The sequence below is a fragment of the Episyrphus balteatus genome, chromosome 2 (genome assembly GCF_945859705.1).
Source record: "Episyrphus balteatus chromosome 2, idEpiBalt1.1, whole genome shotgun sequence".
In the NCBI taxonomy this organism is placed as follows: Eukaryota; Metazoa; Arthropoda; class Insecta; order Diptera; family Syrphidae; genus Episyrphus; species Episyrphus balteatus.
In genome coordinates, this window is record NC_079135.1 from 123,737,578 (window position 1) to 123,755,446 (window position 17,869).

The window sequence follows — 17,869 nt, forward strand, 5'->3', positions numbered from 1 at the left end:
GTTTTACAGATTTCTTGACCCTGCGTACTTTGGTATTTATGGGACTTTACACAATGATTCCACTTATTTTGGCAATATTCTTGATATTTATATGGCGGTAAGTACCATTGTGGTTTGTTAAAATTAACCCTCATAACAATTTCAATACCCTCCTTTCCCCCTTCACCAAATAAGGTCGATTTGAATAAAGAAATTATATTTTAATGGCGTTAATTAGAAATGGGTCTTTGGTAAGGAGGATATTTTCGAAAACCGGGATAATCTGTAGGAGATGGAATAATCTCGATTGGAGACATATTGTTTTCTAAATATTCAGGTTCGAAGCTTGTGTGAAGGGGACCTTTTTCTGGGTTTTGGGTGTAGTAGAATTGTAGGATACCTTTTGTTATTATTTGTGACATGAGATTCATTAATCCCAGGGATTGGATGTTTGGGGTTGAAGGGGTTTTTTGGTTTTGGTATAATCTATTTAAATTCAGAAGGATACCTTGTTTTGTATACAATTTGATGGGAAAGAGAAGGACTAAGTACAAAATGGTTTTTTGGGTAACACAATATAATCGACCATAATGAAAGGCTATAGGATCTTCTTTCTTTGATAGATTTTTTTTATTTTGAACAAAACAAACCCCATTTTATAAAATATGCAAACTCCGTTCGTCTCCCAATGAGGATTTATAATATGTCTTCTTTGATCTCTGTTATTATGTTTTTTTCAGGATACTTTGAGGGATAGAATTATAGAATTAAGGTTTCGATTGACATTTTGGTATATCATTTGGTTTAGAGTTCATATAAGATTTAACAGAAGTGAATAATATTTATAAGGTGGGTATAGGTATTGGATTTGGGGTTATATCTTAATCCTTAAACTGACTACTTTGGGAAATTTGTTTGTGTTAACTGTAAATAGAATATGTTTGAGGATATTATGAGATTCAAGACCAACAAATAAGTTATTAAAATATAATATTGTTCAAAAGGTTTCATTTGCATAAGGATATTAGAAATTTTGTGTTTAGTAAATTCGGACTCTCTTTTTTTCTATCAATCATCATAAATCAAAAAATTGCATAGTATAGTTTTTCAAAACGTTTTGGTCCAAGGCTTGACTTTAGTGAGGCAAACATTAAGTAAGGTGTCGATATATTGATATTTTTATTGTGTTTCTTGGACTAAAATTATAACAATACTTGCCTTTAAGCCAGGAGGGAAAAAAACTTAATTATTTTAAAAATAACTTTCACGATTTTGATTAATTTTTTGTTTACCATTAGAGCAAGTATAACTGAGGTATATCCGTTTATTCCATTTTTAATGTCCGATTCTGCTTTTCCGTTTCCTTTAAAACATAGACTTTGAATTTAACAAATTTATTTTATACTTTTGACTTTCGGTAAATATACACCATATTTCTGCAGGTCTAAATGACTTACTTCTTGCAACTTTTTTATGAGCAAAATCAAATTCTTTTGAGTTTATTCGATAATTTTATTGAAAAATATCGTTTAAATTGAATAGAGAATAGTATTTCTAAGCTCCACACAAAATTTCAGTTCAATCGGTTAAAAACTGTAGGAGTTAGTTGGTCGCCCGATGGGAGCACAGGATTTTACTATCATCCTGAACTACACCGCCATTTAAAAAATTTTACATCATTAAAAAATTTAACACTAGCCTATTCTGTTACTTATTAATATACTTAATTAAACTAAACAAACACCAAAAGAAAATAATATTTCTTCTTTGTTTTATACGCTGATGAAAATGACGCTCGATTTCATGGTTTACAAGGTGTTATTACCCCTTAAAAAAATGACGATTTTTTTTTGTTCCCTTAATTTTTTGGGCTAGTGTAGTTAAAATTTTTTTGTGATTCCCTAGACTGAGAGGATAAATTGAATTTTTGTTTTTTTGTTGACTTGCCCGATACAAATTCTTTTAAGAAACCGTAATGTTGAAATTTTAGAATTTTCAAAAAGCTCATTTTAGGATTTTTAAATATTTCGAAATTTCGTTTTTAAATGTTAATTATTTCTTTAAAATGTCATAACAACTTTTTTTGTTGGAAAATGTTAAAATTTTTATATAAAAAAATTATTTTTCACATAAAAGAACATTTAAATGAAAGATTCGAAAAAATTTCATTTAAATTAAATAACTTGGAACCAGTACTAATAGGTTAAAATGACGTTGGTTAACAATGGTTAAGTGGTAAAATTTTAATAACATTTAATTGGTAATGAAAATATGGATGAAGCTAAATTCTTTCCGTAATATGAATATAATTGCAATTAAAATATAATGTTTTACTCAAAACTGGGTGTAATTTTTAGTCATATGTATAAAATGTCTAATAAAATCATTGATATTAAATTGCACGGTCCACTGTGGCGTATGTGTAACATTTTAATGTTTTGAAAAAGTTTTCTTTCACTTAAAAGAACAAAAAACTAAGCTGCTTCACTTTAACTTATAGTTTAGTGAAGCAACACGACAGTGGGTAGCAACTAAATTTTCTTTCTGATATTAATTTAATATTTTTCATAGAAAACTTCCATCTCTTGTCCCGGATATTATTTCTAGACCTTTTGAACTTAAAACCCACTTACCTAGGGATAACATTATTTTTAACCTTAAACGAAATTTCAAAAAAGATGCCACATGAAACTAATTATATAAGTTCTCAGACTCTCTTAAAATAACGTACAACCTTTTTGTCATATCCAAACTCTGTCAGAAACTTTTTTGTTGTTGTTGTGTCATTACATAAACCTGTGTTATATAAAAAAAAAACCATTTACTGTCAAGTCTCTTGAGTACCTGTCAAAGTCATCTGTGACATGAAATTTCACAATTAACCTATCTCCACTGAACCTTTGCTTATATATGCACTAAAAATGTCCCATTTGCAAATTTACATCAAAGATTAACTTTAAGATACCCATTACCCTAATTAGTGAGCACTAACAAGGACGAACCCATCCATGTAAGGACTCTAAGTACATATTCTCAACTTCTGATGGAGTAAGAATACAAAAACAAGAAAAAAGAAAGTAAGAAAAATAACTTCCCAAGCAACCCTTGCGGTGATATCAATTATGTGACGTACATACATATATTATATTTGTATGTTAAGATTAAATGACACATCGTCATATCCTTTAGCTTCAGGGCCAGACAGAGTATAAGAGTGTAAAAGCATAGAATCATGTATCCTTGGAGGTATATGATACGAGTACTTACCTACATTTATTTTGCCATTCCTCCCGGTTACTCTTAATTGAATAAAATGTCTTCTCATTTTTCACCACTCATCCATATGACAGTTTGTCTTGTTTATGTCTTTCAAGATTTTACCATACCATAACCAAATAACATGACCTTGTAAGACTGATATGGCCCTTAAGTTCCGGCTCAGGAAAATACAAACAAAACTTTTATTCTGAATACAACAACAAAAACTAATCCTTTTTTGCTCCTTTATGTATAATTCTAATATCTTGTCACGTGCGCGGCTTTCACAGAGTATACAAAACGAACTGTGTTCTGAACTTTGAAAAAGTTCCCCTAAGTAGGAAAGGACTTTTACATCAAGGACTCGCATTTCCGAAACGTGTTGAATTAAAATAAAAAAATTGAGTGAGAGGAAAGTAAAGAGCCAAACAAGCTTAAGGCAGGAAAATGTATTTTTAATTGGTGCCCATGTTGCAATGTCTTTTTGTTTTAAAAAGTCTTTAAACTCTGGTCAATCTAAAGCAGTTTTTAGCTTTTAAATTGAGGGTATTCAAAGGGAGATATGTACTTTAATACTTTTTGAACAAAAACTTTTCCAAACAACGACCCAGAGTGCAACAGATGGTAAATATTTAACTACACATTGAGAGCAATTCAGTTTAATATTGAAATTTAACTTTACTGGAAATTTTTGGTCGGAAGATTAAAGCTTGAAAGTTTGACCTTTATATAAAAAGATCCACTTCGATATAAATACCATCATCTCCATCGCAAACCTACATCCTGCAGTAATGAGGGGTGGCAAAAATTAAAATGTCATGATGCAAAAGTTAGAAGCTTTTGTTCGACAGCAGCTGAGTGTCCTGTGCCACCAGCATTATCCGGTTTTACTTCAAATTGTTCCATTTCCAGTTCCGTTATAGTTTTATTTTTTTTTTTTCTAATAGGAGGTCATAGTAATCATTTTTGATCTAAATTTAGTTTCAAGGATATTTTCAATCTTATTTTAGGTGGGTATTCTTAATTAACAAAGGCGCCTTCAATCTCCTGCTTTAATTTTATGCCATAAATCGCATCATGGTCACACGCATGAAGCTAAATTGTGCGTGGGATTTCTTTCAAAAAAATATTATTTTGTTTTCCCTTTATGAAGGCAAAGTTAAAATTTTTTAATTTGTTTTCAAATAGTCACGAATCCCATAGTCGAATCGGTCTCGTCCTTGATATGATGATTTATGGGAAAAAAATTCTAGGCTTGTCCTCTTCTATAAGCTTTTGAACGATTTATTTTTTAGATCATTGTTGTTTTGCTTCTTTTTTTTTTTTTTTCTTTTTCGGACAAATCAAACCCTAATTTATGACTTTGAAACGTGACCTGGATACTTAGTATGAAAAATAAGTTTGGATAAGTCGTTCGAAATGAGAGAGATGTTTTATAGGTATAGAAATAATGATTAAAGTTCAGGGTTTTTCGATGAGAGTTTCGAAGGTTCTAATTAATGACGGGAAAATTGGGTAAATCTTGATGAATTGATGCTGTGGAAAAATAAAAGAGAAAAAACTTTCTGAAAGTGGATACATTAATTTGTATTGATTTTTTTTTGCTTGAAAAAAAATAAACAAAAAAACAAATAGAGGATAGGTATGAGTTGATTAATAGAAGAAAAACAATTTTGTTGTGATGAGTATGATTATAACATTTTAAACAAATTTAAGCTTATGAGCCACATCATTATGCATTTTTTTAAGGGGATATTAGGTTGCCAAAAATATTGATTTTGAAATTTTAGAGTTAACCAACATTACCTTGATTTTTCTTTCATATTTTTAATAAAAATACGTACACAGATGAAAAAGACCACATAAAAACAAACGATTTCTGTATTAAATTAAGCGGATTTCTTCATGTTTTTTTTATCAAGATGACTTCCGTCTTAAATAAAGCATACAATTCTTCTTGATTTCTTGATATAGCAAATTTTAAAAAAATCCACTTAATTAAAGAAGAAAATCATTTTATTTTTATGTGTCAAGTAAATTTAACAGAATAGAGAATTCCACTACGCCTAGATTTCTCACTGTCTCGACAAACTATACAGGTGTATTGTGGAGAAATATTTCAGGAAAATATTAAGTTTTAATATGGTTCCCTGAAGTTATTAAACATTTGGTCTTGGTCGGATCTAAACAGAGTCCATTTGATCGGGACCATTGCAAGACTTGTTTAACATCTTCATTTATTTCACGTTATCTATTTTCAATAAGTCCTAAAGAAGAACTATACCGAATTTAAACATCGTCAGTTGAAACCAAATGACGTTCATTTATATTATACATGGTAAAAAGCAGGTGTCCTAATATTGACCCCTGTGGGACACCTCTCCTAAGAGGAAAGTAGGAAGATTTTTGATTATTCGCAACAACTGCTTGGTACCTGAAAGATAAAAATTAAGAAATTCGTTCCTAAGTTTGTCGGATAAAATACGGTGGTCTACGTTGCCAAATGGTTTTGTAAAATCGAAGAGAGTGGGAATGTGACATGGTCCTTATCAACACACTTTTTAATTTCTTCAGCTAAATTTATTATTTTATTACCAAAAGTTTTATATTTTATTAACTTTTTAACGTATCATTATTTATGCCATATTCACTAATCATATATTTTCCCTCTTCACAAATTGCGTTCCACAATTGTTTGTAAATTAAGATTTACTAATTTTCTGTAGTAAATGATATTTTGTAGAAGTAGAATAATGTACTTCTACAATACTCTTTATTCACTTATAAACTTAGGCACTTTGGCGATGTTTTTTTTTTGTCGTCTTTTATCCTTTTGCATAATGAGATCAATTTTCAAATAAACACTTTGCTAGTGCCAAGTATAGGAAGAATACAAAATTAAATAATACAAAAAAAAACTTAAAAATTCCAAGGATTTCCTTCATAGACAGTTAAAAAAACCACACTCATAGACTACAAAAAAAAACATCACGCAAAAAAATGTTTGTGTTATGCAAATTTTCCATTTAAAATTGTGTTATATTTTCTTACTCAAAAGACTAACACTACAAAAATAAGTAACAAAAGCAAAACAGAACAGAGAACATAAAAAAAAAAAAATAAAAACAGAAAAAACCGCAAAACAAGCAAAAGATATACATACTTTTCACAAGAAAATTATAATTTTTTTACATGAAAAACTTTCAGATGAAAATAAACACTGAGGCAGTGAGCAAAGCAGTCTCAAGTGCCATTAACCAAACCAACTGAGAAACGTGATTTTGGGATTTGAATTTTTTTTTCTTTTGAAAATTTTCACACTCCCTCCCCGCACGCTACACCACATCAACTTAAATATAAACAGTTTTATCTCTATGTCGTCTATCTGTGTGCCCTCTCTTTTGCTTGAAAACAAAGGACATCAACATAATTAGAGATTTACATTTGTCAGTGTCTAGCCTGACATTCTTTGTCATTAGTTTTCCAAGGCTTACAACAAGAAGTCCTTTGACAGCTCTCAGAACGATAGAGGAGGCAGACAGTGGGATGGAATGAACTTTAATGACAAGGATATATTTTTCAAGATTCCCATAGAACCATCAAATCTTTGAATAGAACCTATTTATGTCAAATCCTTCAACTTTGTATACTTTGTTTATTTAAATGCTTCTTGGAACTCATTATTTTTATACCAAATTATGAGATATTGTGTTTGGCTTAATACTTAAAAAGAAAATTATTATTCCTATTTGATTGACTTTCAATTTTTTTTTTTTTTGAAACTTGCAATTTTTAATTTTAGTTCCCAGAATATATAATTCTACCCCACTGTATTGTGTTGGTGTCAGGAATACACAAAATCTTGTTTATATTTCCATCTCGCCGCTAAAAGCATTCACACTTCTGATGAGCAGAGCCGCAGAAATAATTCAACACTTTAAACACAAAAATATTTTAAGTTTCGGTACGAGGATATATACTTTAAAAGGAAAATGAGGAAGAGACGAAAGGAATTTTAATCAGAAAATACTCCGAGTGGCTTGATGGTGAAAATAATGTAAATATAGATACACTTTTACACAATGTTTACACTTGACACTCTTTGAAGAAGAATTAATAGCAATTAGGGGTTCTTTTTTATGGTTTTGTATAACATTATTAAATATATGAGCCAAAAAAAAAAAAAAAAATATTTGAGGTCAACCATGGAATACATTTTGATTTTTTAAGTTTAGTTTTGTTTTATTATAAAAAGGTTCTTGATGAAATCATTGCTAAATACTACATGAATTCGAATAGTACCCATTTAAAATTTTACCAAGCATATTGGTTTAAAATTCAATTTTAGGGCCAAACGTATAAAAATGCAGTTTACAACCAATAGCTTTAATCTTTTCAATTTATATAACATTATTAACTTTAAACCAAATATTTTTATCATACACCTGTTCTATTAAAATAATAATGAAATAAAAATATGGATTTTTTAAAGATCACTGTGGCGTAGGTATGTGGAATATTTTCATCATTTTACAAAATAATTAAATTTATGTTTCATTGGTTTTATATTTATTTGAGATTCGAAATTTAATATAAATAATAATATCTAACGAGAGTTGAAAATAATAGAAAATAAAATTCACACGAGTTTTAAAATATTAACAACGTGGATTTTTTATATTAGTTCCATTTTTATTGAATTATAAAATATTTCTTTTTGAATTCGGTTTTTTTCTTTTTTTTGGTAATTTATCCTTTAAGTTATTTTTAATGAAAAAAGATAATTCTTACGGAGATATGCCTTGATAATGTTCAATGTCATTTGACTTAAATATATTTAATAAATATGCAACGGGAAACCGACGAAGTTACGAATACCAGAGTTACGGGCGACAGAGTTACGGCCGTCAAAGTTACGCGAAACCGAAGTTACGAAAAACTAGAGTTACGAATTCTAAAGTCATATTAAGCTATGACATGTGATTTTTGGGTTGGCAACAATTGCGAGGAACGATATGGAATTATGGAAATACAAACAAGAGATTAACATTTTTCTCATTGGTCAGAACGAAATGAGTAAAGCGAAAATGGGTGTTATTTAATCTTGTAAATTTTTGATTGGATAATTGATGATAAATACTGAAATTCGTTGTCTTTTTAAACTCAAGTATTAAATTTTAATATACATCAACTATAGTTGACAATAGCAATTGGGGTGACAATCTGCTAACGAACCAAAAAAAAACATAAAATTCTGATAGTTTGGCAGGTACATAAATATGACACAAAAGACCTGCACAAATGGCAAATATATAGGTATATTAGAATTCTTTTTATTAGGTGGGGTTTTTGTTTGATTTTTAACTTATTATGTGCCAAATAAATAAACAAGGAATGGGGTTGTTTTTTGCATAAAAAGATTAAACCACACCCATTTTCGTTAAAATCTATTAGAATAACTAATGAATATCGATATTCTCTTATTTATGTTTCCATAATTCCATATCGTTCCTCGCAATTGTTGCCAACCCAAAAATCACATGTCATAGCTTAACATGACTTTAGAATTCGTAACTCTAGTTTTTCGTAACTTCGGTTTCGCGTAACTTTGACGGCTGTAACTCTGTCGCGCGTAACTCTGTTATTCGTAACTCCGTTACCATTTCGTTGCGTCTTCTGCATTATTACCCTAACCATTACCCTAAAATCGTCACGATCCATTGCTCTTTTTAAATCCGAAGTAACTTTTAGTACGAGGCCATTCCAAAGTAAATTAGAGAAAGTTATGAGTTATGACACCTGTTGTCCAGTTTATCTCGTTGAATAAGCAATCTTTTTACGTGATAACGTCTTATAAATCGATAAACCATAGCAGCATCCACGAAAAAGTGACGCCATTTTCTCCCGTTCCACTTGAAATTTTTAGCAAATAAAAATTAAAATAAACTATTGGAGATACAAAAATCTTCTATAGCTTATTTAAATAATCATTTTTATCAAAAAAACAAAACCGACTTCCATGGATCAAAAATGGGTTTTTATATTTTTTCTAATAGTTTCTAGAACTGAATGAATTGGGACCACAATGCAGCTACTAGCTTTCTAATACAAAAAGAATTATCAAAATTGGTTCACTCAATCCAAAGTTATGAGGTAACAAACATAAAAAAAAGAAATACAGACGAATTGAATACCTCCTCCTTTTTGGAAGTCGGTACAAAATAATAACCTAAAGTTGAATACATTTGGAGGATTTAAAAACCATTTAATAGGGTAAATAGGGGTAAACAAAATTGAAAGAATGAGGATATTTTGTAAACGCGATGCTGTAGAAAGTTGAATTGTAAGGTTGACAATAGTAATGAAAAAAATTCAAAAAAAAATTCTAAACCAAGTTATAAATGCTTTTTTAAAACTAAAACTTGAGGTAGACCTTTGACAAACGTCATTCAAAAGATATTAAAAAACAAAGTTAGGGGTCTGCTACAAATTTTTTTTTGAAAAACACCTACTTTTTTTGGGGTGTTGTCGGTTGGGTTTTTATTTTTATAAATTTTTCGAAACGTTCAAAAAATCTCAAACTTATAGAACATATAATAGTCTATGACCGTGCGCATGCTTATTTAATGATTTAAAATTATTTTTGACCGAATAACGAGAAAAACAAGTTTTTTGTCCCAAGTTTGTTGACCGTTTTTAACCGTTTTTTATTTTAATCTTGTTTTCTTCAACAAATAAATGAATAAAATTTAAACTGTAGATAGACAGAACTATTTAACTCTGCATTTCAATCAATTTTTTAGTCACAATTTTGAGATAACGGTAAAAAAAAGTTCTATTTTTCAACACGTATTTTTCTTTTGATCTAGAGCAGATACAAATTTAACTTTATAGATACGGTGACCATATTTCTGGAAGCGAAACCCGGGACAGATAAAAAATTCGTTGGATCATTTTGAAAATATTGATTTTTCAAAAAAAAAAAAATTTATAAATGAGTTTTCATATTTCTTCCTTATTTTGATATCAAGATTTCCTAAACGATTTTATGGGAGCGTTTTTGTTAAAATCATTTATTATTAAGTCGTTTACGAAATCAGAAATCAAGAAAAGGGTTTTATAATAATATCTGTTAAAAACTTCTAAAAAAATATTTTTTTAATCAAATTTTAAATGATTTTGAAATTGTATATGATCTTTAACACAACTTTTAGCATGTCCTTAAAAGTTTTGAAACTTATCTGGGTTCTTTACTCTTCTATATGTTGTCCTTTTTTCGAAAACATTTTACCTAGTGTAGCAACCTGACAAACAGAAGCTGGAACTAAATAATTGACGAACATTTTAAAAAAACTAGCCTAGTCTAGAGACGAAACGAAAATTTTCATACAAAACCAGCACCAAATTTTGCTTTTCGTTGCACACTCAGCTTAGGTAACGAAATTCTTACCTGTGCTAGAATATATGGAGAACTTTTAATAGTTTGTCACTCCCATTTATTATTTCTCCAGGCAATTTTTCTTGCAGCAAAAGTTTTTTGACTTTGGAGACTTGGAAAAATTTTCGGTTTGCTTCAGGAACGTAATAGGCTTAATGCTTTATCCGAAAAATTAGAAAAATTTGAATTTCCACCCAATGTTTTCTTGTTTTCGTACAAAGTATTTTAAATATTGAATACAAAAATCAGAGAATGTCCAAATACGGGATAATCACTGGACAAATTACAAAATACGGGACACTTATACGTCCCGGGTTTCTTGAATAAAAACGCAGGACACGATGTAGAAATACGGGACGGTCCCGGGTAAACCGGGCGGATGGTCACCGTATTTATAGAGCATGCTGATATTACTATCTTTCATTTGATATAACACACATAACGGTGTATTTACTACAAGCTACACAATTTTAAATTACAAAACTTCAGAAATACCTCAAAACACCCGTGGAGATCTGTTGCCCATGACCAGCCACCAGTGTGGGAAGTACCGTATTCTCAGTTTGAATTTTCGACATGGTTGGCTTTAAAAAATTCTAACTTTTTTTGTAGATATTGTAGAAATATTATTGAAGCGTCATATGAAAAGTGAAATAATAAGCTTTCTTATGATATAAAATTTAAACAAAATTAATTTAATAGCGTGAGAAGGTAAAAAAGATTTTTGATGTACACTGATTGGGTTAAAAAAATTCTAGCTATTTTTGTAGATGTCGCACAGACATAATCGATATAAATATTTTGAGCTGAAATAAGGCTGATATAGGCTTTCAGATGGGCTTTCTGGGAATAATTTGGCTACGTTTAATCAATTAATTGAAACTTTAACAATATCGACTTGATGAAGAGCCCTTTAGTCTCAACAAGTCTTAAGAAAATAGATAGATTCTCCATTGATATAAACTGGAAATTACCGAAATCAAGGAAAAAAAAGTTTTGCGTTTTGGGCATAAGGAATTACTATTTAAATTGACATTTAAACACATTTTTCATGGAATGTGTTTTGGTTCATGTTTTTTATCAAAAAAGTTAATTTTTTTTAGGATTAAAGGTGGTTGGAAACAGCCGCCATCTCGAAAAATCTAATATAAATTTTTATCTAATTTTTACTAATTTTAACCAAAAATGATCAAGGACTTATTTGCAATACAAATTATACCAACTTCTTTTCCAAGATAGCCGATCACCTATCATCCCAACAAATTGACTTTTATGATAGTTACATGAACCCAAAAAAAATTCCATGAAAATAATGTTGTCCCCCAAAAAATGCGATTTAATTAGTGATGGGAACTATCGAATAAAAACTATCAAACTATCGATAGTTGTAAAATATTCATTCATTCGATAGTTTAAAATCATTCATTCGAATAGTTTTTTCGTTCGATAGTTTTTTATTCGATAGTTTTTTCGTTCGAATAGTTTTTTCATTCTATAGTTTTTTCATTCGAATAGTTTTTTCGTTCGATAGTTTTTTATTCGATAGTTTTTTCATTCGAATAGTTTTTTCAAACGATAGTTTTTTCATTTGAATAGTTTTTTCAAACGATAGCTTTTTCATTTGAATTTTTTCATATTCAGTTACTGTTTTCTTTCAGTCTATTAGATTGTTTTTTTTTTTTTTTTTAATTCAGTCATAATTTTATTTCTCTACTATTTGCTTTTTCTCTTGATTTCACAATTTAATTGTAAATGATTTTATCTGCATTTGAAGGAAGGACTGAAGGAAGATGAATGATGATACACATATTGTGTGATCTTCCAAATGATATTTTGAAAGTTTTTCGGACTGAATTTATGTGTTTTATATTGGAGTGCCCATATTTTCAAAACAAAGGCGGTAAAGAAGAAAAAGAAAGGCGGCACGGTGCATGAAAAAAATAGAAGTTATCTGTCGGTCAGTGCGGTGTCATAAAAAAGTGACAAAAGAGAAAAAAAAAATAACTCTTTGACCTGGAAAGCGGAACATGTTCATTGTTCAGCCAGTGTATAGTTTATGATCCTAATTAGTGGGAAAACCCATCTTTTCAATCACTTGACGAGACATGGCGCCGGAAGAAGCAAAACATTCGCGCACGCACAAACAGCAGGTATATGTGTCAACAAGTGGATTTTGTAAAGGGTTGTGAATGGGTTAGACAAAAATATGATGCAACTGTGTGGTTGGTTTGGATTATTGTAGGTAGGTATGTATATACTTTTGATATTTGCAATTTTGCATGTGGACGAGCAAAAATAAAAAGTGTAAGAAAAGGAAACAAATCCTTTCCAGTGGTCATTTCTCGACTATTTTTTTTTTTACGATTTTTATATTATGTACTTCAATGTATGATGGATGCTTCTTTAAGATGAAATCGGATGAAAAGTGAAAAACTTGATAAAATATTATTTTTAAATAGCAACTGAATATTTGATAGTTTTTATTCGATAGTTTATTTGATAGTTTTTATTCGATAGTTTATTCGATAGTTTTTATTCTATAGTTTATTCGATAGTTTATTCGATAGTTTTATTCGATAGTTTTTATTCGAATGAATGAATGAATGAATGAACTATTCGATAGTTCAAATCATTCAGTTACTAACTATCGATAGTTCAAATCATTCGATAGTTCCCATCACTAGATTTAATGACCATATTTTGACAAATTTTTCTGCAAAATCGAAATTTTAACAACATCGATAGTTAAATAAAATTTTTATTTTTTACATAATCGAATTTTTTACCAAATCAAACATTTTTGAAAAATCGATATACATATGTATTTACAAAATCGATAATATGTTAGTAAAACAGCTGAGAATTGTCGTCAAACTCAATAAGAGTTCTGAATTCTGATCCTAAAAGTCTGACGGGAGCATTTGCATCTATCGCGTAAATTGCACGGTGCTGGTTTTTTGAGATAAAGATACTTTTAGTATAAAAAACTAAGCTTCCAGTTTCGAAAGACTTTTGCTAACTAAATTTCTAAATTTTTTCAGGTATTAGCTTTTTTACCTTTCAAAATGTGAATTCTTTCAAATTTTGTTTCGTGTAATTTTTTTTAACATCATATTTCCATAAACATAAGTTGCTTTTTCTAAAGTGCTTTCAATCTGTATATTTTCTAGCATAAATTGGATCATAACTTTTTTATATTACTATTATACTTAAAAATTTAAATAATCTTCAAGTAGGTATATTCTGGACACTTTTTCTTCTACTTTATTTGTAAAGAAAAAAAAGGAAATCTTAAATCTAAAAAAGCTTCTTAGTATTAAATGTCAAGCCAATTTGCATGAAATAATTTAACAATCTTTACTATCCTAAAATGGAAATGAAAATAAAATGAAACAAAAAAAACTGTTAGATTATCTCTGATTAGCAAAAAAAATTCAATTCCCATCCAAAGACCCGCGATAGTAAAACCACAAAAAAAAAAAAAAAATAGAAGTCAAACTACGATATCCCAACTATCACTACTACCCCACCCAGCCCCTGTCAACCTTACTCCTATCGTTTTTCCTCAATTATTTTGTGTGGTTTTTCTACAACTATCCATCCTTCCAACGAAAACTAAATGAAGAAAAAAAAAAAAAATTGACCACACTTACCGCACAAATCCTTTAGTGTTATATTCCTCCTACTTTCTATATGTATAACTATATACTGTTATACTCGTATGCAATATAAAAATATAAAAAAAAAACTGCACTCCAAAAAATTGCCAAGAGAAAGAGGATTCAATTTCGAAATGGCGTCGGTCGTTGTCGACGCCGCCATCCGCTGCAAGGTTTGCTATCCAATTTCCGGTACTGCGATTGTGGTATCTCTCGACTCAAACTCATCTTCCTTTTTAACGAAATAGGTAGATAGTGGTGCGGGGTTAAACTCTTCTGACTTCTCGCGTCGCTCTGCACCGCGCATAGATACGAACCAAACCAAACTCAATATCATTTAATTAAAATTTGAGGTGGTTTCCCTGGAAAACATCACAGACACTGCCGCCGCCGCACTTACTTTGCTCCAGCAGCGGCCAACCACCACTACCGATTGTCCGGATGGGAAGCAATTAAAAATTCACTTCATGGATATGAAATTAAATTTCTCATTCAAGGATGTGTCATTTGGGGTTTTTGTGGGTTTCCTTCGTCACCGTGTTTTTGTCCCAACCGTTACCCTCTGTGTCCCGTGTCCCGTTTCCAATGGCCAATTAGTTTGTGGCACTGTCTATCTTTTAGTTTCATGTCACGTATTACATTTACATTAACCTCTGGTCTTTTTTTGTGTGTGTCCTTTTTTTATGTAGGGACTATAACCGGAAGTACAAAAGGAACCCGTTCAATGCGATGGGTCGCAATAGCAGCACTGATCCTTTGGATGCCGAAAAAGGCAATGGCGGCGATGGTGATGGCGATGGTCTAGAGACTCCTGAAGAGGTGAGTATATACAAACTAGGACCTTTCTAGTAGTTAAGGAAAAATATTTATGTATTCACCCACATGACACAAAGTCCGTAACCGATTCTTAACAAAGAGATAAGGTTTTTTTTTTTTTTTTGTTTAATGCATTTCTAAGAATTTAAGTAGCTGAACCTATAGCTACCTGCCATACCTCTATAAATTAAGATTAAGCCAAGAAATAAAATGTTACTTTACGGTATTTATAAAGGATCTTAATTTTGGTGTAAAAAGGTCAATTTAGTGGTTTTTGGGTGGCCATTTTCAGTCGTGTTTTTGGGAGGTGTAATGACCAAAATAGCGTAAAAGGCTTTTAAGGATTTTGGCATATTTACGGTTTTCTTTTTGTTTTTTGTTTTCTGTTGTTTTTAGTTTTTTTTTTTCTGGTAGATAAAAGTCAAGCTGTGATAAAGTTAATAAACTGGACAACACAAATAACAAAGCCAAAGGTAAACATTGCTTAGCCTTTTTTTTATAAACCTAGACAAAAAGAGAACAACGACGACGTAAGTTCAAATGACAGAGTCAAGATTTTATCCTTTGATTTGTGTTTTGTTTCCTCCCCCCATAAAATGACCGCTGGGCATTTAATCTATAAAATCTCTTAACCAAAAGGCTTTTAGTTTTACGTAGAGAGACATTTCAATTGAAGACATACACAAAAAAAAAAAGGATGAAAAAAAGTGAATGATTTAAAGGGAATAGAAGCGAGTGGATGAATTTTGGAATTTTTGAATTTTTCCCGTTTGTTTCGTATTTTAAATTGCTGGAGCTTTTGTAGAATGCCTTGAGGTAAATATTTTAATCAAGCGAGAGTTGAGTAGCAAAAAAAAAAAAAAAAAGTCGGTGAATCTTGAGTGGAAAACGAAGGACACGCATGATGAATAAATTCATTTTGAGAATGAGAATAAAGAATGATTTTCTTTGAGTTAAAAAATGAGTATGGATATGGATGCATTTTAATGATGTCAGTTTTTTGCTTAAATTAAAAATTATGTTCTTCTATATCAAGTGTTAGTCAGAGTTTTATTTTTAAAATTATTAGTTATTGAGTAAAATAAAGTTAAGAGCTTGCTAAATTTTTACTTGGTTGTTAGTACACTGAAATACCCATATAATAGGTTGACAGGTTGCGATGTGTGTTAAAATGATCATTTTTCTAAAATTTGCTTTTGAATCAAAAAAACAATTTCATCACTGAAAAGATTTTCGATGAAATTCAAAATGTTTTTAACCTTTTGTTACAAGAAGAAAGAACGTCTTATTTTCTTTAAAACACTAGAAGCAAAAATATGTACTGATTTTATGATTGATTAATAACAACAAAAAGTTTATAAGTTTAGTTAATATGAAAATATTCGAAACTGCTTGAGCTTTGCTGCATCCGTTGAGGTACTTTTTTTTTTATATAAATGCGTACTAACATTGACTGTAGAGTCACCATTTTGTTACACATTTTTCTGATTTTTTTTTTTGACGTGATAACGTCTTATAAATCGATGAACCATGGCATCCACCACAAAAAAGTGACGCCATTTTCTAACGTTACACTCTCGCACTTTCGCAGTGCGGCATAAAATTTCAATTCAAAATTAAAAATAAACTATTAGAGATACAAAAACCTTCTATAGCTTATTTGAAAGATAATAACCTAAAGCTTAATCCAAATAAAGGATTTTTAAAAATTCTGTCATTTAATAGGGTAAACAGGGGTAAAACGGAAAGCTGAAATTTGGGCTAAAATATAAACGAAAATGGTAGATAATTGATTTTTTTGCTATAGATAGATGAGATTAATTATTTAAGAATAACTGCATTTAAGAAAAAATTCTAAAAAATTTTGAAACTAAGCTATAACGTTTTGTTTGAACGTTGTACACGTGTTGGGGGCTATGACAAAATGATGATTTTGGGTAAAGAAAATTTTTTTGGACAATTGTAAAGGTGCCAGGTGAAAGATGAGGAAAAAAAATTAGGCGTCTGATACGAATTTTTTTCCAACACTCTGCGTTTCGAAATATGAATTTTTGAAAAACACCTTAATTTTTAGGGGTATTTTTGGGTAATTTTGGATTTTTAGCTTTTTTTTGGAGCGTTAAAAAAATCTCAAACTTATAGGACATGTACGCCGTATGCATATATGCGCAAAAACTTGGAATCGTTTAGTGAGTTTTGACTGAATAACGGAAGAAACAAGTTTTTTAAAAACACGTTTTTTAACTGTTTTTAAACAATTTTCATCGTTTTTATTTTTATCTTTTTGTCTTTAATAGATACAGGAATAAAATATATGGAGTAATGATTGACCATGACTACGACTATATGTGTGCGTAAACACAATTTTGAGATAACGTAAGAATAAAATTTTAGAATTCAACAGGTTATAACTTTTGACCAAGAGCAGATAGAAATTTTATTAAACATTTATATGCATCCTGATATAATTACCTTTCAATTGGTATATCACACATAACGCTAGACTAACTACAAGCCACACAATGTTAAATCAAGAAACTTGCGAAAAACCTCAAACCACCAGTGGAGATCTGTTGCGCCATGAACAGCCACCAGTGTGGGAAATACCGTCTGGAAATTCGACATGGTTGACTTTAAAGAATTTAAACTTTCACATGGTATATATTTTTTATAGGTTGTCAAACAAAAAAATTGATTACATAGCCTGAGAACATAAAAA

General features: G+C 30.1%; 1 protein-coding gene across 1 annotated transcript in view; it reads left to right on the top strand.

Moving 5' to 3' along the window:
• The window catches only part of LOC129909718 (mucin-2), an 85,062-nt gene that overhangs the window by 41,626 nt on the left and 25,567 nt on the right, over positions 1–17,869 (top strand). The window contains exons 3-4 of the mRNA XM_055986791.1: positions 10–97; positions 15,024–15,153. Of these exons, the coding sequence (XP_055842766.1) occupies positions 10–97; positions 15,024–15,153 (218 nt within the window). The remainder of the gene's footprint in view (positions 1–9; positions 98–15,023; positions 15,154–17,869) is intronic.